The sequence below is a fragment of the Denticeps clupeoides genome, chromosome 8 (assembly GCF_900700375.1).
Source record: "Denticeps clupeoides chromosome 8, fDenClu1.1, whole genome shotgun sequence".
Classification (NCBI taxonomy): Eukaryota; Metazoa; Chordata; class Actinopteri; order Clupeiformes; family Denticipitidae; genus Denticeps; species Denticeps clupeoides.
The window spans coordinates 16,036,372-16,062,677 of record NC_041714.1 but is presented as its reverse complement, the minus strand read 5'-3'; the positions used below and the strand labels follow the sequence as shown (position 1 = coordinate 16,062,677).

General features: G+C 45.5%; 1 protein-coding gene across 1 annotated transcript; it reads right to left on the bottom strand.

Annotated features, from left to right (window-relative positions):
* Positions 1–4,435: 4,435 nt before the first annotated feature.
* On the bottom strand, positions 4,436–24,227 carry gfra1b (gdnf family receptor alpha 1b). Its single transcript, XM_028989101.1, has 9 exons — positions 23,724–24,227; positions 23,037–23,324; positions 22,806–22,889; positions 10,648–10,999; positions 9,955–10,064; positions 9,241–9,375; positions 7,677–7,876; positions 6,554–6,601; positions 4,436–5,520 (listed from the first exon to the last, which is right to left on the bottom strand). Exons 1-9 carry the CDS (start codon positions 23,761–23,763, stop codon positions 5,398–5,400), a joined length of 1,380 nt encoding a protein of 459 aa, XP_028844934.1. The 5' UTR covers positions 23,764–24,227; the 3' UTR covers positions 4,436–5,397.
* Positions 24,228–26,306: the final 2,079 nt, after the last annotated feature.

Genomic DNA, 26,306 nt, shown 5'->3' with positions numbered 1-26,306 from the left:
GACTTGACTAAAGTGTAATTGTCTAATCAGGGACAGCTTTCACTGATCAGGCGTCCATGATTAGGGCCCTGTTAACAGGAACAAGATGTCAGCAGACAGATGCTGCTGCATTGATGTGGACGATACTTACCTGGTTTAAGTGTCTGCTCCTGGAAATCGCCACCACGCCTTAGGGCGTGTTCTCGTTTATTCCTTTTCTTTTTCCCTGGTTCTGACCCTCGTGCCTGTTTGTTTCGCTTTGTAAAATAAATTCCCTTTTTTGCCCCGATGTCCTGCTTCTGAGTCTTCTTTCTCCTTGAGCCCTGAGATGTGACAGCTGTGGTGTATCACAATGACATTCACTTCACTTTCACTTAAAATTGGAATGTTGAGAGCGCATGAAACAGAAAAGTTAGAATCCAGTCTTTTTTTCCAGCACAAGTAGAATTGCATTATTTATCTCCCAGATGATTACCTGTGCCATTTATATACCATGCCAGAACATTTTCAAATCATTTTGCTGCGTCATCAGTGTGACTGCTGCATTGTGACACTTAAACACATTTGAATCACACACACACACACACACACACACACACACACACACAAAATCTCTAAAATCCCACACTTCCCAGGAGTCCATGACTCTTCTGAGATGTTTCCTCCACACAGTCCTGGAAGCCAGCAGGCAGTAGCCCTCAGTGGAGAGGTAATTAGATTTAAAAATTTGCGTGCTGGGCCAGGCGTGGCTGTGACTCTCTCTCTCTCTCTCTCTCTCTCTGTGTGTGTGTGTGAGAGAGAGAGAGAGAGAGAGAGAGAGATTACATTGTCTTTCACCTGGCCTTCTGTGTAATAGTGGTAATTGCCAAGTTGAGTCGGCCTTTGCTGAAATAGAGTGTGTGTGTTTGTGTTGAAATGTCATTTTCAATTACATGCACAAAAATGTCAGTTTGTATAATTTTATACCCTAAAGGGTCAATTATTGTTAATTAAGTAAAAGTGAAGTGATTGTGATACACTGCAGCACAGCATACGGTGACACAACGAAATATGTCCTCTGCTTTAACCATTTACATTTACATTTACAGCATTTATCAGACGCCCTTATCCAGAGCGACTTACAATCAGTAGTTACAGGGACAGTCTCCTTGGAGCAATTTAGGGTTAAGTGTCTTGCTCAGGGACACAATGGTAGTAAGTGGGATTCGAACCCGGGTCTTCTGGTTCATAGGCGAGTGTGTTACCGACTAGGCTATTACCACCCTGGCTACTACCATACTACTAGGCTACTAACCATTACCCTTGGTGAGCAGTGAGCAGCCATGACAGGCGCCCGGGGAGCAGTGTGTGGGGACGGTGCTTTGCTCAGTGGCACCTCATTGGCACCTTCGCAGATCGAGATTCGAACCAAATTCAAATTCAAATTTTATTTGCCACATAAATTTTATTTGCCACAGTCATACACGGTATTATGTGCAGTGAAATGCTTTAGCGACTGCTATTGACCACAGTATTGCAAATATTGCAAGTGTACAATTAACCAATATGCAAATATTGCAAACATAATGAAATATTACACTTTTATTACAAGTTTTTAACTTAAAACAAAATATGTGTAACATGTAGGGTGAAGGTGTGCAAACGAGTGAAAGTTTGTGCAAGGATTCTGGGGGGGATTGAGTCCAGAAGTGATTGAAAGTGAAAGTGCTGGAGTTTATTGGAGCTCTATGAAGTGTTGTTATTGTCTTGCTGACGTTCAGGTGGAGATTGTTGCTCTGGCACCAATTCTCCAGATTTTCAACCTCCTCCAGCTACGCCGTCTCGTCGTTGTCAGACATCAGGCCCACCACGATGGTGTCGTCAGCAAACCTGATGATGGTGGTGGTAGTAGCCTAGTGGGTAAGACACTCGCCTGTGAACCAGGAGACCCGGGTTCAAATCCCACTTACTACCATTGTGTCCCTGAGCAAGAGACTGTCCCTGTAACTGATTGTACGTCGCTCTGGATAAGGGCGTCTGATAAATAATGTAAATAATGTAATAATAATGTAAAAAAAGTTGTAGTGGCTGTCCAGTCATTGGTGTACAGGGAGTACAGCAGGGGGCTCAAAACACAGTCTTGGGGGGCTCCAGTGCTGAGGGTGATGGTGATGGACATGTCCGCCCATCCGTACTGCCTGTGGTCTCCCAGTTAGGAAGTTGGAGACCCACTGACAGAGAGAAATGCTGAGTCCCAGGTGCTCCAGCTTGGTGGTGAGTGTGGAAGGGATTATCGGGTTAAATCCTGAACTGTAGTCAATGAAAAGCATGATAGGCAAACTGCAGTGGGTCGAGTGTGTCCAGTAATGAAGAAATGATGAAGTCTCTGACCAGCCGTTCAAAGCACTTCATCAATACTGAGGAGAGGGCTGCAGGGCGGTAGTTGTTGAGGGAGGCAGGATGGGGTTTCTTTAGGACTGGAACAATGATGGACTCCTTGAAGCATGTGGGGATCACCGACTGAGATAGAGAGAGGTTGAATATCTCTGTGAACACAGGTGCTAGCTGGTCCGCGCAGGCTCTGAGGATCCTCCCCGAGATGCCGTCTGGTCCTGCTGCTTTCCTGGTGTTCACCCTCCTGAAGGCTCTCCTCACGTCATGCTCGGTGATGATGAACGTGTTCTCGGTGCTGGCAGCGCCCTCCTGTCTGCAGCTGTTGGAGCCGCTAGCGTCTTTAGCTGCAGCCTCGAAGCGAGTATAGAGTGTGTTCAGCTCGTCTGCCAGAGACACGTCCGTGCTCGTCATACCGGATGTTGGTGCTTTATAGTCTATAATCGTTCTTCGTCCCAGCCACAGGCTCCTAGAGTCACTCTGTTCGAGTTGTGGCTCAATGAAATTCTTACTTGAAAACCCCTCCCACGTAGACAGAACATCGAACATGATACATAGAAGACAAAGTGCAGCAGCAATAAATAAATCACAGAAGGCTAAGTTGCATAAAGTAAGTGTGCATAATTTAAATAGGGTTGTAGTGGCCTAGTGGATTAGACACTCGCCTATGAACCGGAAGACCCAGGTTGTGCGTGTGTGAATGGTCCTGAGTCTCTTGCCTGATGGCAGGAAAGTAAAAAGTGACAGTGCAGGATGGCTGGGGTCCATCAGGATGCTCTTCGCTTTCCCGAGACAGCGCGTGCTGTAAATGTCCGTTATGGCCGGGAGTGGTGTGCCTGTGATCCTCTGAGCTGGTTTCACCACCCTCTGCAGAGCATTCTTGTCCTGAGCTGTACAACTACCAGGATGCAATACTGCCCACTACTCTGGTCCAAAAATATTTGGACCAGAGTAGTGGTTTTATGCAACCATTGTGGGATCACTTTTGATTTCTGAAGATCTACTCACACAGGGGAGCATCTGGGATTTTTACTGTTCTTCTCTTCTGCAGGTTTTTTTAAAAGAACAGTACTTTTGGTGAGAATTACATGTTTTAGGTCACCTCAGCATATCACATGGCGCTCCTGTCCTTTATGCCTGTTGTCATTCAGATCAGGTTGTGGAAACAGATGTGACCTGACTGACAACCGCGCGCCGATGACATTACCATTTAATCCTGCCCGTCGGCGCTGGAGTTCGTGAGGACAGTGGAGTGACGGGCGGCTGCGCAGGGTCCTGGGCTGCAAAGTGACAGCCGAGGTGATGTTCTGCCCGAGGTCACGAGCTGTTATTACCGTCCGAGACGTTTCATCTGCAGGAGCCCGGTCCTCCACTGACATCTGCACCGGGACACGTGTGACGCTTATTATTCCACAGTTGCAGTCATATTGAGTGTGTGTGAGTTATATATATATATATTTTTAATGTAAGTCGTTGTAATCCAAATTTAGGAGGCTCCATATAAAACAAGCATGCGGGGAGTCAGGGAGTGTTAGCAAAGTTTTCCTTCCAGTATGATCGAATAAAATGGCTGAAAACCTCTTTCCGTGTTTGGTTTGTAAGCGGGTGTGGTACCAAGAGGACCACGACAGCATTTTATAGAAATTATAGACCGATGATGTCTTTGTTAGCAAAATCAGCAGGGCTCCAAATATTTTTTTTTGCCTGACTGTATTCTTTTTGGGGAGACCCTGTATTGTTTTTGGTCTGTCATCTCACCTTTGACCAGTTTGAACCGGGAGCACCATACAGGTGACACCTTAAGGGCAACCCTTCAAATTTGATTCGATTGAACCCAAAGATGAACTGATTACAACCGGGGGGTAAAACTCACATTAATCTCCTGTTCATGTGAACACGGTACATTAAGGAAGCGATATTAGTCAAATTTGGCACTTGGACTCCTGGTTACTTCATTCAATTTTCAATTTTTTTGTGTTGAAATACCAAAGCGACTGATGGTTACCTGAAACTGAAATTCTTTTAATCAGAAAAACGAATTATTTCTCTGCTTTTAACAGAAATTCCACACTGAAAATAACAGGTGTTCATAAGTTAAAGTGATTTTTAATATTAGGCGAGAGCTTTTCTTTCCATTGTCATCTACTTACAGGCCTTTGTATGCAAAACAGTAGCACAACAATACAGAATGAGACTTTCCCGGCAGCCAGCTGAAGGGGTGTAAACCCACGAGTTACTGTTTGTACATCACATCACGTACGTCTACACTGGAAAAGCTGAAAAAGAAAACATCTCGGGGCCCATTCCAGCTTTTCCGATGCGTGTTAAAATACGACAGGTGACGGGTAATATAATGCCACATACGGGTCATAAAGTGTCCGGTCAATGAAATTTACAAACTGCCAACAGAGGAAAAATCCAGAGCAGAGCGCAAGTCCGTAGCTAAAATGGGTGTGAAACACTGGAACAAGCTGGACTGGAGTCCCAGCAGCCGCAGAATTCTCCTCGTTAAATATCTGGATCGTATCTGCTCGAGATGAGCAGGTTGGACCTTTGGCTCTTCTGCTGTCTGCACGCAACATCATTGGACAGAAAATGGTCCACGGATGTTGGGGTTCGTTGAGATTCTGGTCCCCTCAAAGTCTCCAATGCTTTGGTCTGTAAAGAGGGGTTAATGTCTGCTGAGTGAGGATCAGGGGAAGTCAGGTTGAAGAACATCTCCAATGAGTTCTTTTTGGATCCTGGAATGACAAAGTGGAGAAATGGGTCTGCACATGACACCAGGAAGCTTGCCAACAGTCTCAATGAGGGCTGGGAAAATGAAGTCTTTGTCTCAGGGGTCTTGGAGCCCTTGAGTGGTTCAGTTTTCTCCACATGTTTCTTCTCATCTGTCCTCGCTCGCGTACGACAAAAGCAGCTGGACCTGAGACAACGTCTGCACACCGAAAACACAGATCTGCTACAGCATCACACACGCCAGATAAAAAAAAGACTTAAGAGAAGGGTGACGTGTACAGTGCGGCGCACAGTATTGTTCCACGCCAATGGCTACCAGCCATGCAGGGCTTTGGAGGAGGTCAGCAGGAGGAGCAGGAGGAGACCTGGGTCCTGAAGGGAATGAGGGGCAGAGGAGCTCTGGATGATGGAGTTAGAAGTGCTGGGGTCCTCGTGCTGAAGAGGAGAGAGTCAAGATGTCTACAGTCACTTCAAACATTCAGATTTACACAGATTAGCCATAACATCACGACTAACATTTCATTACAGTGAAACCTGGCAGTGGGTGATTTATTTTGCCATTGAACTTATGGGAAGTGGAGGGATTTAAGTAACTTTAATATAACCAAATTGCATTTGCATGATGGCCCTGAGAAATACGTCATGAGGATGCTATTTATTTGTGTTCAAAAGTGGACCTACTCAATATTTACCTTTGTTGGAATAGCACTTTGTTGTAAAAGTGGTAGACAAAAACAATTGCCACCTGAGTTCCATATCTTTACAAAAATGAAGCTATTCTTCCACCAATCAACATTAGGAACAGTGTGCAGTTGCCTAGAAACAACATGATAACACACTCTGCTGCAATAATAAAGACCTGAGTGGTGCACACAGGTGTGCGGATATTGAATATGAGCACATGGGAGCCAATCAGATTTTCAAAAAAGAACTGAAATGAGCAGAATGTGGTAAAATATCAAGATTTCATCATAATTATCTTAATGTCATGATCCGGTCCGGCATGGGTTATTCCGGGTCCGGAGTTCGGACCGGAGTTTCATGTTAATCCCGTGTAATAACATAATAATATGTTATTAATATGAACAATAATACATTTTATAATGCATGTTGCGAAACAATCAAAGTAATCTACTCTTTCCCTTGTTGGAATTTTCATGCAAATTCGAGATACTAAGGACCATGCTCAATAGAAGCATAAACCAGCAGCGATATCAGTTATATCTGATTTAATTATATCAACTTTGCACCATGTGGAGAACCTAATGAGGTTGTATGCACCCATTCTGCTGAGCTCAGGAGCTTTTGTCTGCACTTGAGTGTGTTTGATGGTAAAATGACAGGCCTGGCGTAAAGTGAGTGGCGTTATCAGCGTCCGCTGTTCGGTTTAAAAGGACCCTCTAGAGTAAAACCAGCCGAGTGGATTCTGCGCCAGTCCACTAACAGCTTCATTAGAAGACGCTCTTACCACGCACAGGGACGAGTCCAGCGTCGCGTTGGACTTCAGCTTCTGCGCCTGGGGATGGAGAGGAGAGTGTGTGTGTTAACAGGCGCTGTGCGCTTCAGCGGGATCCCGGTGGGGAGCATCTCTGAACCACCCCCTCCTTCTTTGTACTTCAATAAGGCTCCATTAAAACACCACTGCAGTCTTTACAACTATCCCCATTTCCACTTAATAGCAATCATCTCGTTCGCCGCTGCGCTGTCTGCGCGAAGGATGCGCCTTTGATTCTTTTTTTCCTTTGACAAATTATAAAGAAAATTGGCCCCTTTCTGTTAAAACTCACAATGGAAAAAATAGTTCCACATTTACATTCTGACGTGTAAACACACACACACACACTCACACACACAGAGCGGATATGAAGATGTGGTGATAAACAGACCCCTCAGAGACACGGCTGCACAATGGGAAAGGAACGGAAGTCCTGCAGACTGGGAATGCGGGAAGGAGATTAATGGTCTCCCCGGTGGTCCGGCCCACTAAATAAAATGTCCAGTAATAAATCACATTATCAGCTTTAAGCCTATTTGATGAATAGCCTCGCTAAAGCAGGGGATGTGTGTGACATAATCTTATTTTTCTCACAATAAGTGCGGAGAAAACGGCAGAAAATAATGGATAAAAACAACACATGGACCTTTTCCATACGCTGCAGAGGAGAAGTGGGTTTTATTAAAGGCTGTAAAATACATGCAGCGTGTGTGTATATAAAGTTTGAGGGAGATCAGTGCTCAGGGTGACTTCAGCTACCTGATGCGCCCACAAATTTGCCCTGAGTTTGATGTGTATCATTTCGCTAAACAAGGGCTCTGTGTGTGTGTGTTTGTGTGTGTGTGTTTGTGTGTCTGTACACGTAATGACATCCCACATCCATCCATCCTACTGGATCCCCTCATCTCCTGAGGCTGCACCAACAGGCCGACACTGATGGTGGTGTTACTGACCAAATGATTGTCTACCATAAACTACAATGGCTTGGTCACATCTCCACAGCATCAACGGTCCATTAGCAAGATCCTCTATGGAAAACTGAGAAGGAAACATATTTAAGATTAATATGTCCAGTTTCATCCAGATGTTCCCTCACCTGCAGGTTCGCACAGATGGGGAAGAAAGTGTCTCTCCCCGCATCCAGGTGGTTTGATTTGGATGACTCGTCCAGGACATTTGTGGTCCGGTCTCGGCCTCTCTGAACAGTGTTGGGGTGGGATGGGGTGGGCTCAAGGGGTGGTTGGGGCTGCCAGACGCCCACATCTGTGCCATTTCCAAAGGCCTGGATGGCATTACCTGCAAAGATAGACAAAAAGGGTAGGCTCCACCATAGAAGCTTCTTTTAGAAATCCTTTCCTAGGAAGTGTCTGTTAGTAGAACATGTCTCAGGGTTCTCTCAATTTCTGATGGAGACAGATTCCACACAGAAGATCACTTATCTTTGCGAAGGGAATACTGCTCCCTTATTCCATAAAGATGTCTTTCCACCTGACAGTCGGTATAAAAAATTATACGAATGCCTGACTTGTTCCGGTCGCTCTGAGGAGAGACTCTCTGAAGCCTGGCCATAAATTTTGTGGACTCTCCACTCGGTATTTTATATACTGCGTGAGATGTGCCGGAGCCTGCCAGCACCACCAACTCCGTTTGCCACTTTTGCTGCCTCATTCCTCAATTCAGAATCAGAATCATTTTCACTGGTCAAGTGTGTTAATACACTCAAGGAATTTGGCTCTCGGTCACTGATGTTCCCAAAGCAATACAGTTCAATACACAGTACAGCGAGCATAATCATATACGCAGCACAAACAATACACAATATGCAATCAGGAACTTATTTACATGAACATTATACATACTCTAAACAAGACAACGCAATATACATATTTATAGCTGTGAAGATTCTCAGCCATCCAGGTGAATGAAAGTTGAATCGTAGCAACTGGACTTTCTTTCTTCAAGGTAGAAACGTTTCATTCTGCATCCACAGAACTTTGTCAATCTGAGGGAAGTTGGCTTGTGGATGGCTGGAGGATGAATTTGTGGTCACAAGCCAACTTCCCTCAGATTGACAAAGTTCTGTGGATGCAGAATGAAACGTCTCTACATTAAAGTAAGAAAGTCCAACTTACATAAAAATATACGTACAGAAGAGCCATTATGCATAATGTGTAACTATGGCATGAAGGAGACTAGTATCATAGGATATAAAACCTGGTGTTAAATGATGGTCTAGCTGTTTGCGTTACGTGTTTACTCGTTAATTGCGTCATGTTATGGGCCTGCTGGTGTCAATTCCCCACCCTCAACAGGGTGTCATATCTCTGTCAGTGTCTCATTCCAGATAACCAGGGGACGGTTTCTCATCTTCTCTGTGGCAATGTTGTATGATTTGGTCGCATTGAAACCGATGTTTCCAGATGACGCCATGATAGGGTAATACCTGTTTTCATTCGACAGCCGGACTCGGGGCGACCTCTGTGATGCTTTTTATTACGTCCAGCCCCTGTTCCCTGTGCCTTGGGGAGATCTATCTAAACACTGCAGCCAGCCCTCAGACCTCAAGCCAATGAATGAAGCTGTCAATCAGAGGCAAGCCTTTGTGTTCGTGTCAACAGAAGGCACAGGAGAGGAAAAGGAGAGTAGAAAGAAGAACTCACGAAGGCAGCGGTTCTCAATGAAGAACTGGGCAAAGCGGTCGCACTCCGCCTTGTTGTTGCCGCTGCTATTACAGTCACACCACGGTGACACACTAATGCCAGGGGAGCGCAGGTAGTTCGGGGTCATCACTGTGCCTAAAAGCCAATAGGAATAAAGGGAAGGTCACTCAACACTGATCCGAACCATCGATTCACCCGTCAATCACTACAGAAGCAAGGGCAGAGAGTAACTGATACTCATCGTAAAAATAACCCGACTGAATCACTGATACAATATCGCTTTCACAACATGATACCATAATGTCACAGATCATACAGTTCAATATCAATAAACTAATGATTTTAACCCACTTCCATGAATCAGAAATCACTGCAATTATTCTCAACACCATCTTCTACATCTCTACAATGTATATTGAATTTTGGAATATAGTTGCTCTTGAGGTTGGGACTTCCTTGAGACAGCCTGACATCATATGAGCATGGAAAAACATTATATTTTACGGGGGTTAGGGTAGGTTTAGCTTGAATAACTTGACTTGCCAACTGACATCAACTGGTACTTGACTTATCAGCTGGTATCATAACCGATACTAGTTTTTGTTATTTTTTATTACAAAATTTTTGGCTGTCCACAAAAGATTTGCCTACTGGCAGTTAAATTTCTTTTAACATGGACCTACAGCAGAGGACATTTTTGCACGATTGACACACCAATGAGTCCGGAGTAGGCCAGCAGGCAGTCGGCGTAGCTCTCCTTCAGACAGCCAGACACCGAGCGGAGCTCCGGCTGGCAGTTGGTGAGGAAGTCGGCCAGACGGGACCTGAGACACAGCGGTGAACAATGGACTTCAGTGTGGAACAGCGGATCTCCATTCAAACTCACACTCTCAAACCCTACAGGCACCAAAGGCACTTCTGGCATCTGCAGCGTTAAAAGCCTCAAATTAATAAACTGTAACACTTAATAATTACGCTCGAAGCATGCATCAATCATAATGCACAATACTAACAAATTCCCTGATGTCAGCTCAGTGTGGCGGAATTTGAGTCCATCAATAAGCGCTTGAGTCCAACTCAATAAGCGCCTTTTCATGGCGAGAGGCATCACACGCACCTCCTTATATGAAAGAAAAAAAATGCTGACTGCTGTGATGAATAAATCAGTACCAGGCTATATAGATATTCTATATTATACAAGTACAAGTAAATGTAGAATGTAGAGTTGGTGTAGAGTTCATGCTCGCTTCTTACATAACAATTTTAAAAAATGCTTTAAAAGATGCTTTAGGTTGTGAGAAATGTGTTGTTATGGGGAGAAATACTTTATCGTTCATTCGACCCAACCCAGCTAATTAGTGAAACAATGCATGAAAATTGAACCTCCCGTTCACAGCACCACCGTACCTGCATATGTAGTTGGTCTTGCAGGAGGACTGGAGTGTCAGGCAGTTTGGTTTGTCCCGATCCTCGTAGGAGCAGACGGGCACGATGGTCTGGCGCCGCCTCTCGCTGCATGCCATGCTGTCTCCAGCCGGGCAGGAGCAGAACAGCATGCCATAGCTGTGTTTGGGCGGCACCTTGTCGAAAAACTGCCGCAGGGCTTTGTGGCACTTGCGCTTGTTGCAGACCTCGGTGGTGGAGACGCGGCTGGTGCACGGGCTGATGTAGGCCGAGCGGTATTTCTTGCACGTGTCGTTGAGGTTGCACGCCTTCGCCGCGTTCAGGCAGTTGTTCTCTTTCGCCAGAGCAGACTCGCCTGTTCAGAGACAGAAGGAGAAGGTTCGCCGGCCAATCCAACTACCCTAAATCTGATATTCCTTAAAAAAAAAAAAGTGAAGTGATTGTCACATGTGATACACAGCAGCACAGCACACGGTGCACACAGTGAAATTTGTCCTCTGCATTTAACCCATCACCCTGAGTGAGCAGTGGGCAGCCATGACAGCGCCCGGGGAGCAGTGTGTGGGGACGGTGCTTTGCTCAGTGGCACCTAAGGGGCACCTAGGAGGATCGGGATTCGAACCGGCGACCTTCTGATTACGGGGCCGCTTCCTTAACCGCTAGGCCACCACTGGCCTGACCTGCATGCTTCTGAACTGTGGGAAGATACTTTAACACCTAGCAGAATCTTTGACTTTGATGTGAACCTGGGCAGAACATGCCACCTCCAGGTTATGAAAGTCCCACATGTTGCTGGGACGTGTTGAGTGTAGGGTTGTAAAAAAAAATAAAAAATTCTCAGATATTAATGGAAATAAAAAAATACATTCATTTGCAACAATATTGAAATCGATATTACCGGTGCTGCTACAAACGAACCCCACCACTCACCATCAACAAAACTACATTCACCACGTCGACCATTTGTGGAGGAAACAAGTTTTAAATGTCAACCTGGCCGCTAGCTGTTTAACTATTAGCAATTGTCAACTGCGTTTAGAAAGCAGGCTACCGGGGTTGCGTAATCAATCTATAAATACACCGTAACTCATTTAAAACTTGCGCTTCATTGCGCGTGTGTGTGCGTGTGTATGTGCCTGTGTATTGTGCGTTAGGCCCAGAGGAGTGTATGATGTGTTCAGCTCTCCTGCTACCCAGAAGGCCTTTGCACAAGCATGCCTGAGGTGAATCCTGTGCCTTGGTAAGAACTGAAAACAGAATCAGCAGGGCAAACTCGCCGTGCCATGCAGCCCGGCCTCTCAGATCTCTCCATGCTCTGCGTTCATTTAGCTCGTACTTGTGCATTTTATCTGAATAACATTAAGAACATTAGAAATTTTTTTCACTCACTAGGTTCATTCAGATGAACCTAGTGAAACTGACGAACATGGAGGAAACCTACACAAACGCGGGGGTGGAGTTGGGGTCTCCGATCAGACAAATCATGAGAAAGGGGAGGTAGCCTTTCCCCTTATGATGACATAAGGGGACAAATTCCGAAGCAGAACGGCCAAGGCACAGTTTACACCTATCACCATTTCTAGCCACTGCAGGACCACAGACAGACTAATGGAACTGTGGAGGAATATTAATGTTAAATAATCTTACAAAGTCAAATTTTCATAATAGGGGACCTTTAAGTTCACAGTGCATTTTCGTCACATTGCATTTAATTTTACAGCATTTACCAGACGCCCTTATCCAGAGTGAATTACAATCAGTAGTTACAGGGACAGTCTCCCTGGAGACACTGAGGGTTAAGTGTCTTGCTCAGGGACACAATTGTATTAAGTAGGGTTTGAACCTGGGTCTTTGTGGACTTCTGGTTTATGGGCAGCAAGGATTGGAGTTAGGCTACAGCTAGGTGGGATTTAGGTGAAAGAAGGACGCAACTCTTCTGATGCTACCCAGCAGATGGGTGATGTGGGTAACTCATGTGGGTAAAACAAATGATATGGGGTCAGTCCAGCTTCCCTCACCGCAACATCCATGTTTGCCGCATTATACATTATAGTTGTTTATGGCATTTGTTTTATGAGAAATTGCTTATGTCCATTCAAGACAAGACACATAAATCTCCTTGTTGTTGTCCTTATTTTCGTAAGTAAAGAGAGCAAAAATTAGCAAATCAATGGGAATACGGATGATCTGTAGGTTTGAGACGACTCACTGATTTTCCATCTCCCTGTATTTTGGTTAAAACCGCTGACTGCCTGAGTGGCTCCGGTTCCGCGCGGAACACTGCGTTCTGTAATTACGCCGTTTGAAGGGGGGTTTTAGCGCTACTACAAACTTTCGCTGTGCCTCTGGGTAAGATGTGATTAAATATGAACGCAGCCTTGAACCAAAGGTTAATCACTCATTACAAAAGCCATTACTTACATCTGACAGCCCCAGAGAGACGACAGGGGCTGGCGGCTCAGCGTTCGTGAACTGAGGGTGGGATGAGGGGCCTGTGGGAAATCAGGTGTCTGACCCCTGTCAGAACGTGAGGGGGCCACTTCTGGCATCTCAAAACGGCCAATCCGGGATTCATCGAGGGGGGATTTAACGTGCTCGGCGCCTTAATTCTCCGTCTTTCAACACGTGGATTTGACGGCTCCATCGGAAGGATTTTGTTCGCTTTGTGCTTCGAGAACAGAAAAAATGGATGGGCAGGGCTGTGGTTTCGCCAGGTGCCATCAGGTCTGAACGCAGTTGTGGGGTTTGTCACGCATGTCTGGGTGAAAATGTTCATTCGCAGCCATTGTCTTTTTGCCGCCGTCGAGGTGTGGCATGAGTCAGTAAAAGGGCGTGTCAGAGATTACGAGAGCTAATGGGAACCCTACCTGCTCTCCGGTAGGCTCCATATGGACTTGCGGAAAGAAAATGCCTTTTGCTCAGTGTGACCAGGGCCTCTGCTCCTCTTAGGGGGTGTCCAGTTTCAGGGGCCACACCCTTTAGAGCATGTGATCTAAGGCAATGTGACCTTAGTAGATCCGGTCTTTCAAAGGCTTCAACCTCTGAGCATTGTGACAGTCCAGCTGTCACCGCCATTGAATCTTGGGGATTCATTTCATCCTTCTGCCAGTTGGATTTTTCATAAACTGGGACAGACTTTCTTCTCCACTTGACTCCCTGCTTCAAGACAGGGAACTTAAACCATCTCCACATGTAAATCCAATGTCAGTAATTAAGGACATTAAAGTGTTTTTTAACAAAGACCGAACCTGTTTACATCATCCCCATTTTATTTAATCATACTATAAACCTAGTTCCGTTTGGTCAGTTCCAGTATATATAAATGTTTAGTTGTCCTATAGTGGCCTCTCTGACAGTGACAGTGGCAAAAACAGAAAGTGCTGACAGAGGAATAAAAAGCTTTTCTGGCTGACGCATAATAATCTCAGATTTTCTTTTTCCTCACTCCAACTTTTCCCTGTCAATTCAGTAAACACACACACACACACACACACACACAGACTGCTCCAGCACTGCTCTTCACTCTTATTCCTATTCCCTTTTTCCTCATTGTTCTTTCACAGCATCCTCAGCAAGGTGTGGACGCTTGTGACCTGATGTCACATGACCTTGTGACTTCCAGAGTTCATGTGACCATGCAGACAAGTTGGGATAGATACTTCAAAAACATTTGTACATGCTAATGATTATTATATCCTATACTGGATGGGATATAATAGACCTTAGACCTTAGTTACACATATCCACATTATTAGAAAATATTACTACTTCAATTGTAAAAATCGCAGTGATTGCTATGAATGGAAAGACTTGACTGGCAGGTGGAGGGTTTGAAGAGAATTAAACTGACTGCTGGAATGTACAGTACAGGCCAAAAGGTTAGACCCACCTTCTCATTCAAAGCAGTAATCAGATCAAAGGGCGGCTATTTTGCAGAAACTAGAATATAAAACATGTTTTCAGTTATTTCACCTTTTTGTGTTAAGTACATAACTCCACATGTGTTCATTCATAGTTTTGATGCCTTCAGTGAGAATCTACCAACGTAAATGGTCATGAACATAAAGAAAACACATTGAATGAGAAGGTGTGTCCAAACGTTTGGCCTGTACTATATGTACAGTTGATAATGATGTAATTTAACTACTGGTGGTAAATGATGTGACTGTGTGAGTCCAGCCTATAGCAGCGTTTCCCTGGTGACTGACATCTGGTGGGACCCTGTCCTGTCCTCTGTGAAAATGAACTCGAGGCCCATGGCGGGTTGACGAAGCTGATATCCGTTGACTCTTCCCGCTTTGTCAGATTAGTCAGATTTGACAGAGCACCGGAGGGGTCCTGGCCACCGACACCGGAGCACTCCGTAACGCCGTGTGTCACCACAGGATCTTTTGAAAGATCAGAGACATCGGTTCCCCTCCAGGTCAATCAACAGCAAGTAGCACTTTCCACAGCACTGGACTGTTGTGGGCATCATCTAGCCCATAATCAGTGGTCACTTTCTGTCTGGATTTTTTTGGATGGTGGACAGTGACCCACTCTGACCCTGCAACACAGGAGCAGTCTGCAACCATTGTTTTGTGCTTGCGAAAGCACAGTTGGCAATAAACACTACTGGTGAGCCAACACACTTATTTTCGTGAAAATTGCACAAATTGCACAGAATGGCTGGTGCTTCAACATTTTAAAACTTTCTCTGATATTGACAAACCAATCATGCATTTTACTAACCATTAAGCATGATGAAGCACATTTCTGTTTCTATGTCATCGATTTATTTTCTGTTAATTTATTCTACTTTAAACCATTACTTCAAAAGACATCAATCTCCTGAATTTATCATTTAAATCCCTACTGTATACATTTGTTTACTTGTGTGTGAATGTGTGTGTTTTTCTAGGGGAAACGGTGACATCAACAGGGATCAGCCCGTCTCTCACGGCTCATTAATAAACGAGCTCGGTGTCGGCGCATCTCTCTTCTGAGAGGAATCGATGTCTAATCAGCTTTGAAAAGTGCATTTGCTGCTTTACTGGTGAGTCACTGAACCCGGCGTGGCCCCGCCCCCCTGCACCCAGACTTCAGCCATTAGGGGGGCAACGCATTAACGGCTGTTTATTAATCTGCAGGATGAATCTGCAGAGCGCGGCGGGAACGGGAGTAAAATGCAACGCCTGCACGGACCCCGTTAACCCCCCCCACCAACACACACACACAACCACACACACACACACACACACACACACATACCCGCCTCCCACCGTCTGACTGAGGATGCGAGAGTGGCTTTTTACCTGAGTGATGGTTTTGTGTGTGTGTGTGTGTGTGTGTGTGTTCTCATTCTGCATGGTTTTCCATGTCAGGGACGTGGGGCAGAATGAATCTGGAGAAGAAGTGGTGGAGGGGAAGAGATGGGCCGAGAGGAGGATGTAAGGCAATTGGATGTTCAGGTAGAATGGAAGTAAATATGACCCCAAGACTCCAAATCAATGAATACCCTACAAATCTCATCCACACACACTCACACACACACACACACACACACACTCTCTCTCAGTTATGCTCACTAACATTCTGTTAGTGAAACATTCTCACACATGCATTCTCTCAAATTCAGGTACACAAATCTCACTTACACAAATACACACTTTCTTATACACAGTTTGCACTGAACTGTGCAAAACTGTCTGAAGAACACACAAAAACACACTGGTTTGCTTTCTTATTCTAAAGCATACTCAACAAACACACTCTCTAGCACACTTACACACTAGTTCTTTCAATCTCTAACATGCTCAACCAAGCATCAACCCCCCCCCCCCCACACACACACACACACACACAAGCATGTAAGCAGCCACAGTCATAAACACATAGCCACACACTTGTATTCACACAAACAGACACATGCACACACACACACCAACACTCCATCATGAAGAGCATTTTAACATCTTTGTGAGAACCGTGTGTCCTCACAAACCCTACATTACCACACATACACACATCTTTTGTATGTCACATTTATGTACTTATTTTTGATTAAATCTTTATTTTAATGGGCTGGCGTCCCCCGCCCTGTGCTGGACATTTTGTAAACAGACATTTTTCACTGTGGGGACCAGGACTGGATGTAAAAACAGGAACACACACATCGGTGGCTCTGAATAAAAGCTGTGACGTTGTTAATAACAGACATTATACCTGCTGGAAGCTTTTCACACACACGGAGCAGACAGCTCTTTCCCTCACACACACACACACACACACCCGAAGCCCCTGTCACACACAGGACGCACACATGTGCTAATTGATGACTGACCTGTGAGTCCAGCTGCTGTCTGACTGTAATTAATGACGGGTAATTAATCAGGGGTCAGCCGTACTGCTCCAGGTGGGCGGAGCAGTGACCTCTGTTGTATTTGGGATGGGCTGAGGACACGCCCACAGGTAGCCTGTCACTCTCCTCGATGGTAACCCCCAAAGTCTGGCTTGTCTGTTGAGGGTAAATCAGTGCGGCGGCAGATCGGGTTTTGAAAAGCGAGCGCTGCTCCTCGCCGCACATCAATCTGAGAAGCGTGCGACTCTCGGTTGTCTTCTATTGCTTTACAATTTCATAGATCATATTCGTCAAAGTGAAATAAATAATAATCATCTGTACCAGTTTTACATTACACACACGTCCGGGCGATATGTGTTTGTCTCACCTGTCCTCAGAAAGTGAGAGGTCGTCCGTAACATTGTGAAATCACTACTGTCAGGTGTGTGTGTTTGTTCTCGGGTGACTTTGATGTGCCTGGATCCTGTCACCTTAAATTACATCAAGTGTCCTAATCTTCCTTTCGCTTTTAATCACATTAAAATAGCACTAATGCGGCACTGATTCTGGCCGTCCAGGGTCCCGTGAAGGTGGAACCTAGATGGCAAAAACTGCACCGCTCCACAAAAACTGAGACGCCCCTTTTAGAGAAAGGGCGGAGCGGCTATAATTCCCTAGAACTGAATAGGGCAAAAAAAAACTTGTATTGTATTACAGGTCTAATGAGGACACACCCCCAGGAAGTTGATTGGCTTGGTCGGCTGCAAATTCAGTAATATTAGATAACAACTTTAGAACAATGAAAACCTTAATGCATCATTAGCTGTCAAGCATCACAATATATTGCCACATCTGTGTCACCAAAGTCATTTGACATGATTTGAACACAATTGGTGGATGACCCCTGGTTTTATTCACTCTGCTTTATGAGGGCGTTACTTAGATGCACCAACATAGATGAAATTCAGGTATCAAGTCCTCCTCAGTGAGGAGTGACAAAACTAAACTCACATAAAAATGTGAGTTTACAAAAAAAAGAAGTGAAATCGTATAATAAACAACTTTGGAATTCTGTTGAAATGTGACATGATTAAGCTGCCATACACAGCATTTTACTGACCGGCATGGATTACTTACTAATATTCAAGAGTAACTATAGCTGTTTTAGAACATTTAGAATTGATTCATATGTAAAACTATCTGTTCTGCAGAAGATAAAAGGACGTCCCTCAGCTTTCTTTGCAGGCTTGATTCCGGTTCCTGTTCATGACCATCAGCAAAAACGGCATTTACATCATCAGATTGTCCGCGCCATCCGGTGAACCGGAAATCACAAGGGACCACAAAGTCTTTTCTTTACATCAACAAAGGATGCACTTCTGCCGACAAAAGCCTGCTTCTGTGGGCCGTAATCATCCTCATTCAAGCCACTTCTGGCAGCGATGTCTGGCTTTTACTCGGGGAAAAAGCCATTTCCACTGCCCCTGCGATTAGCAGAACAGTGCGTTTTAGAAATGCTGACCTCCTGACCCCTGGAGCATAGCTGACTAATAGTGTGGGTAGCTGGAAAACGATGGGGTCTGACACGGCCATCTTCTCCCACTTCAGAACTTTTCCCCTTTCTCGTCAGTCGACGTCTCACCCCTTCTGATGACAGATTAGACAAATGGGACAGAGAGAGATCCAAACCATGGTCAGGAGGGCCCGGATCTGGAGTACTTTGTTCCTCACTATTCCTGGCTTAAATTACAGATAGGAGCACAAATGGGACATTTTGGTTTCCAAGCCCTATGGCACACCCCATCCATGCCACACAGGGCCTGTTAAAGCAATCTGATTATGTCTGCCACTCAGACCTGGTGATCAACACAAAGGCCCTGTATGAACACACAGCTGAATAAATCTGTGATAAATTCATGCCACCAGTGGTATGGTACCAGTGGTGATACGTGGACCTTGAGTAGATTACTTTACTGATAACACAGTTTTCCTGCCTCTGGGACAATCCCGAGGAGCTTTTATCTTCCATAATGAAATTTAGTTCTGATACAGCTGTTCCTAAACAACATCATTCCACAACCACTGGCCATGTAAGCAATGTAATATGGGGGAGCAATCTTTAAAAAGTGAAGTAAAAGTGGAGCGATTGTCACTGCAGAACAGCATACGCTGACACAACAAAATGTGTCCTCTGCATGTAACCATCACCGTTGGTGAGCAGTGGACAGCCATGAAAGGCGCCCTGGGAGCAGTGTGTGGGAATGTACCTTGCTCAAGGGTACCTAAATGGGATATGAACCCGCAACCTTCAGATTATGCGTTTGCTTCCTTACACACTAGGCCGCCTGAAAAACTCCTCTCGGCCAGTCCGCTTTCCTCTCGACTATTGTAATTCAGCGAAAGCCTTTCTTAATAAACGTTAGCGGCGTGTCAGATAATGAAAGGATCATCCCAAGTTTGCCGATGTTACTGCAACCCCAGTTCTCGTCTCTGGGTCCCTACTCTGGAAGCGAGCGGCAAAAAGTACAGTGGAATTCTGGGTAGTCCTGAAAACTCCTGGCTGGCAGATTATGAGCAGTTCAAAGCAATCATCAGCACGTCGCACTGTGATTCATGGCATCCCCAACGCACGGCGGAGCGGTGGCAGGTCGCCGCAGACAACAACTTGATGCCTCTTGTTCTCAGTGGCAGACGAGCAGGGTGCAATCACTCCTCGCCTCTCAAGGCAAGCGGCCACCACTGATTTACGCACGGAAGCGCATTTTAATTCAAGCGCTTCCCGTCTGATTTATCCCAGCAGTTATTGGACAGGGTGTCGTGCGCAGCTCGGCCTGAATTAATGATGTAATAAACATATCTTGGTGAGGGAGGGTGGAAAAGAAATGTTGCCATAAAAGGGCGGCGGCCAACGTGAGGAGTAGCGGTCGAACTGGTCCGTGTCGGAATGTAACCGCCATTTGGTGTTCATATTTTTAGGAGTCCAGTCGAGGGGCTGGTGTGAAGTGTGAAGTCTGTGAAAGTGGGCTATGTTAAAGTCAAGGAGACTCAAGTTTAAATTATAGTCATTTGCATAATTTCTCATTTAGTAAATACCGAACACTGCACAAGGGTTAAGTACTCCACTACAAACGCATTTAATAGACAAAAACTTGACAAGTAACTAAGGAGTAAAAGTATTCCCTCTAAAATATAAAAGGTAATTTGTATTTTCAACGATGGGTCATCCAGTCAGCAAATAGATTGCTTCCAGGAACAAAACTGTTCATCTTCAGGTCTTTGGGTACCACATTTACATTTACGGCATTTATCAGACGCCCTTATACAATCAGTAGTTACAGGGACAGTCCCCCTGGAGCAATTTAGTGTCTCGCTCAGGGACACAATGGTAGTAAGTGGGGTCTAAACCTGGGTCTTCTGGTTCATAGGCGAGTGTGTTACCCACTAGGCTACTACCACCCTGGGTACCATGTTGTACATCTGAAGGTACTTGGTTTGGGTGAAAGGCGCACTGCTGTTATTTGGAAGGGTGCAAGCATTTGAACCAATTTAGGTGCACAGGGGTGCTTCCATTTCGCTGTGTGAGGCCACACCCATACGAACTTGTGCTCTTGAATGATCTTGTCTCTAGTGCTCTTGTGTTTTGCTTCTGTCGCGTGAGTGAGTGTTTTCTTTGCTCTACTATATGCTAGTTTTGTTGTTCTGCTTATGACCTGATGTTGGTAGGTTTGGCTGTGGTAGTTGACCACAGGGTAATAGATTCACCTCTGAACTATATCTGTCAGGAACAAAAGAAGGACACGTATTCACGACTTACAGGGGTTTCCATGAGACAAGAGCACTCAACACAGGACCAGGGAAATGGAGACCCACCTCCAGTTGATTCTTGAAGTCGTACTTGTTCATTTTTTATTTATTACTGATTCAAGTGAAGTTGCATCAAACAGTTGTGAGACTCCCCACAACCAATCAGAATGCAGCAGTTTATCTGCTCATGTCACAAAGGCAACAATTCGCCACGTTCTGCTGCTGTGCTGGGATTAAAACGGCGTCTGACTGGTGCCAAGCGTGGCGTCACGTTCTGATCAGTCCAGCTCTCTTCCCGCATTGTTCCATTTTGTTTTTCCTTTTTGGCTCCCTCCCTCGCTTCCTCAGTTACCGAAGCTCAGCACCGAAAAAAGCCACTTTGAGCCAGCGGGGGCCAAAAAGCCGCACGGCGGACACAGCGGACACAGCGGAGGGCTCTTACCCGAATCCTCGTGTCCACAATGCAGTGCAGGCGACGGCCGCGAGCCCGGAGAAGCGGGGAAACAATCTCTTAAGTGTCAATTGACCGGGAATGGGATTGACGGACATGACGATTCACCGTGCGTTAGCTAATCGCCCCCCTCAGCACTTTCTTTACATGTCTGCCTTCGGCCTACCAAACAAATTGATCTGTTTTATTACAAGTGGAATCTGCAGATATATGCCGGAATGACGGATCTGTGGCCATTAGATCCTATTAGCAATTAGGGAAAAGGCAGGAAAAGGAAAACCGGGAGCGGAGCGGAGCGGCCGCTCAGTTTACCGAATCAATCTCCGTCTCCTCAGTTCGGCCTTAGGTTTCCCATTAAAACAGGCCCCTATTGATCCGCTGCTTAACTCCCGCGTGCTGTACGGCGTAGCAGTCCTCCTATCAGTCCCTCTGGGACATCCGAGCATCCCGACCTGTAAGGCATCCGCGTACGGTTCGGCCGCATGATACGGTGGAGGGGTATTTCCAGAGGAACGCAGGACTTTGTTTGATGGAATTTTTTGCACATTGAATGAGAACTCGAGCATTTAGAAATAAAAGGTCACTTACATTCATAATTTAATTCAAAGTAAACCTTCCACCTTGGCAGCCCCAACCGAGTACCGAAGCTGCTTTTCAGAAACTTCGCCACAATAATAATTGCAATATTGAATTGCTCGATGAGCATTTTTTTCAACATGAACCCCAAACTATGTTTCTCTTTACTTGAATAATAATAAATGTAGCATTTATGCCCGTATGGATTATTAAAAACGTATGATCTCACTGCACTGCACTAGTACGCCACACGTACATGCTGGAACTGCATCATGGGAAGAGATCATAACCCTGCGTTGCGATGGTGCAGCGTTACATCTTGGCTCCCGGCCTGCATGCTCCGGTCCTCTGGATGCAGCTGGAGTCGGAGGCGGCACATCGGATACGCGGAGCCACTTGGCGGTTTCGAGCTCTGATGAAGAGGCTCTGGCCAGGGAGCAGCTGTGAACGATTTTCTGGGGGGGGGGGGACGCTCCGGGGGCCCGTCGCACTTGTTTGCAGGGCCCTTCTTATTTGTTCGAAGTGGCACTCTGCAGGGAGCGAATGCAAACAGGCTGATGATGATGATGATGATGATGACGATGACGATGACTGGGAAAAAGGGGGGACTCTGTTCTCGGCATCTGACGGCAACGTACCCCTCTGCCCCCGACGCTCGGGTGATTTACAGCACCTGCTGCACAAGAGGTTCCGCGAGCCCTCCCGCTCGTACGTGAACTGCGAGCAGACGCGCCACGCAGGGGAACCCGAGTCAGCACCTCACGAAGAGGAAACAATGTTCAGCATGGAGGGGACACACACACACACACACACACACACACACACACACACACTCACACACATTCCTCCACAGCTCACCTCTAACTCTTAGAGCCTCGAATTCGCAAGGAAACGACCAACAACAACAACAAAAAAAAGCATTTCATCCAGTCGGTGTGACATGACTAGTGGGTGTGGTCCCTCTCCCAGCTGCGGGAACTCTTACAATCCACCAACAGATTTGTCCCCTACCTGACACCATGGGGGCCAAGCGGAAAATGTCCGAGAGGCGGCTGCTGGTTGGTTCGTAGGGAGAGTCCTCCAGCAGATCGTTTCCTGGGAGAACAGAGAAGCGGGTACGAATTATGTCGGGACTGCGGGTATTGTGGGTTCATCACAGGTTCGTCACATTTAATGACGTTTAATAGAGATCATAAGGGGGGGGGGGGGGGGGGGGGGGGGGGGGGGTCATTTTCTTCCCACCTTGTAAGCTCTGATAAATGCTCCAGTAGATGCGCAGGCAGTTCTTCTCCTTCTTCATGCCCCTCCGGCACTTGCAGTTGTACAGCGGGCTCTGCTTCACGGCGTCCACGGCGCTCCGGCACTCGCCCTGCGCCTCGGGCCCCGCCAGCAGCGTGAAGTTGCTCTCGCGTCCCGCCACGCACTGGCGCATGGTGCGGTAGCGGGCGCTGCACAGGTACTCGCCCAGGCACAGCGCGTTGGCCTCCACGCAGTCCGGCGCGCCGTGGACGACGGCCGAGACCGCCTGTCCTGGTGACAATAAGATTTCAAAACTTCAACACGAATACCGTTACACGTATATATATATATATATATATATATATATATATATAAAGCCGCGTATGCACAATATACGCACAATCTGGTGGCCTGTGAACCAGGAGACCCAGGTTCAAACCCCACTTACTACCATTGTGTCCCTGAGCAAGACGCTTAACCCTGAGTGTCTCCAGGGGGGGACTGTCCCTGTAACTACTGATTGCAAGTCCCTCTGGATAAGGGTGTCTGATAAATGATATATGATAAATGATAAACAATTTTTTTAATACATACATGCATTAATGAAATGAAAAGTAGCACGGAGAAGTATATATATATATAAAGAATGAATAAATAAACGAGAATAGTGGGGAACGGGCTAGAACTTACCCAGGACGGGCAGCAGGATGTAAAAAGTGGCCAGAACCATGATGCTTTATGCCTCCGGTGGAATCGGGCGCTAATTCTTGTTTTTTTTTTTTTTTTTTTTTTTTTTAAAGATTAAGAGCCATCGCGACTCCGATTTCCCAAGTAAATCCCATGCGCTCCGACTGCGCCAGGTTCAACAATGACGTCCCGTGCATTCTTTATCCATCCGAGGGATCGGGACCGAAAACGCCGCAAAAAAAAAGTAAGAAAGTAAAAGTGCCGAGCTGAGATTATGGGGGCGCGCAGGTCCCGGAATATATTTAATACTTTTTCGATTGAACTGGGATGATCGACTCCGGGAAACTCTGCGAGGTCCCGGATCTCATGTTGCTTTAGTGGAATTCTGGGGTCCGACGGGAAGATAAAATCCCAGGGGAGGATGGAGAAGAGCTCGGTTCCGCGAACGCGGACGCGCGGCACTGGCACCCCACTCTGCCATCCCGAACCCTACTCTCTGCATCTCGCGATGACGTCACGACGAATGAGGCTGACGCGTGTCGGTTGCCCTGCGGGAAGGGGTGGGGGGGGGTACGAAGGCTGCTGTTGCTCTTGCGAGTTGCATCGCCGCGCCGCGATCAAGTGCAACAGCGCCCCCTGGCTGCAGACTCCGCATCCAGACTCTCATGCAGAGGCGGGCAACACCCAGCCGTCAGGCCGGACAGCGCCGGAGACTGGACGAGGCTGATGTGGTTCCACATTTTCACCAAAATTGCGTCTAGAAAATGTATACACCAATGAATACACCAATGAACACCTCTAGAACACTTTTTTTAAAAAATGAAACGTCATGAAAATTCTTTTAAATTTTTTAAATTTGTGTGCATTAATGACTAATTTGAATACTGCAAAAAAAAAATAAATGACTCTTGTCCGATTCGTTATATATTAAATTATAAAACAACAATACTCATTAGTTATTTATCTGTAAAGCAATAAACACACTATACAAAATTATTATTTTAGACTTCCACATAAATAGGATTTTTTTCCCCATTTCAATTTGCAAAGACAGCAGTCGAAAGCATACATTTAATTTAAGCAACAGATGCAAATTAATATCATTTACCTCAATTAATAAGAGATCAAATGGCCAGTGTTGAGCTGCTGTTGATGTAAATTCTGTGTACAGGATGTCAGAACCTTGGTCACCCCGACTCATAAATCCAGCTGTACTCTGATGAAGTGTTATTTGCGGGGATCATGTTAATAAAATATCACTACATTGGATTAGCCAGGGCTTTGTGGTTCGTTATTAGGTGCCACTTACAGAATCAATATCTGTAGAATCATAATCCGTATAAGGAGAGGCCACATAAAACATCTGTTTTCAACGTTGTTTCATGGTGTTCTTTCATATGCAGTAAAAAAAAAAAAAACAAGCAATTTAAGTGGGAAGCTTTTAACATTTGGTAATTTGGTAATTAGTTTGGGAACAAGCAAAAATGAGAAAAGCATGGAGATGATTTGAAAAGTGGCAATGATTTGCTGATTGTGAGGGAAAGTGAGGCAGTGGCCCATCCATCTATACCCTTTCAGCAGCGGGTGGCACGTTCTCCATAACACAACCCGGAATTATAGAGAGCTGTGCCATTCTGACATTATTCTCCCCCTGTAGCCTTCTGGGACTGAGGGCTCCTGCTGTGAAGGGACCAGGTTCTGCCGGTCTGTGACGTCTGATGTTTTAGTCCAAAAGTGACTGTGTAAGCTTCCTAGGATAATTTTTGCTGGATCTGTTACAGCATTGGTGTCCAGGTCATGAGCACCACCAGTCAAATTTCTTCCTCACCACCTCTTCCTCTCCATATGATTATGCGGCGAACACCACAAAGGGTCCTTTTTGTGTAGTATCAACATTTTCCGGCATTTTTTTGACATAATGTTGTAGAGCTCTCAGCTGGAGACCAACATGTTTCCCCCATGACTCTGTTTGATGTGTTAATGTGTTAATACATAAAAAAATAACACACATCTCACTTTTCACAGGAAGCTGAGAAAAGGCTTAATCAAGGCGTAAGCCTATTAAAAAAAAGAAATAAAAATTGCTATTTGGTACAGATAAATAGGACAGGAAAAGAATGGTCTGCTAAGATGCAATGAGCTTCACGGTGATCAAAAGCCATGTCAAGAGCAACGATTGGGATTGTGCGCCTGTCTGATTCAGACCTCATTTTGTTCTAAAGCAGTTTTTTAACAAAACCTGATGAACCTGAACTCTATGACCTTGGTCAGCAATGGTACAGTCTGCGTTTAGGTGAACAAATGAAGAACTTTGAAGTTCTTGCTGACCATCCTTGCACATCTGGTTTAGACAATTCAGTTTTGAACAGATTAAGAGATTGTTATGTTTTATGGGGTTGCCCCATTTATGAGGTGTTTATTACTGAATTTATTGTACAATATGCAGCAGCTGTACACGTAGCACTGATTTTCAGTGAGCGTCTTCTATGGACATGCACTTAAACATGTTGAACATGCATTTATTGTAATCAATGCCGACTCGTGCATTAGAAAATATTTAAAAACATGTATAAATATGTAATATCC

Bases quoted from the DNA above. Each gene is read 5' to 3' on its own strand.
- gfra1b (XM_028989101.1), bottom strand. From the start codon at position 23,763: ATGGTTCTGGCCACTTTTTACATCCTGCTGCCCGTCCTGG. The intron at 11,000-22,805 runs GTAGGGGACAAA...GTCTCTGAACAG, and splicing joins CTTGGCCCCCATGGTGTCAG to GCGAGTCTGCTCTGGCGAAA. The intron at 10,065-10,647 runs GTACGGTGGTGC...GCTGTGTCTCAG, and splicing joins AAGACCAACTACATATGCAG to GTCCCGTCTGGCCGACTTCC.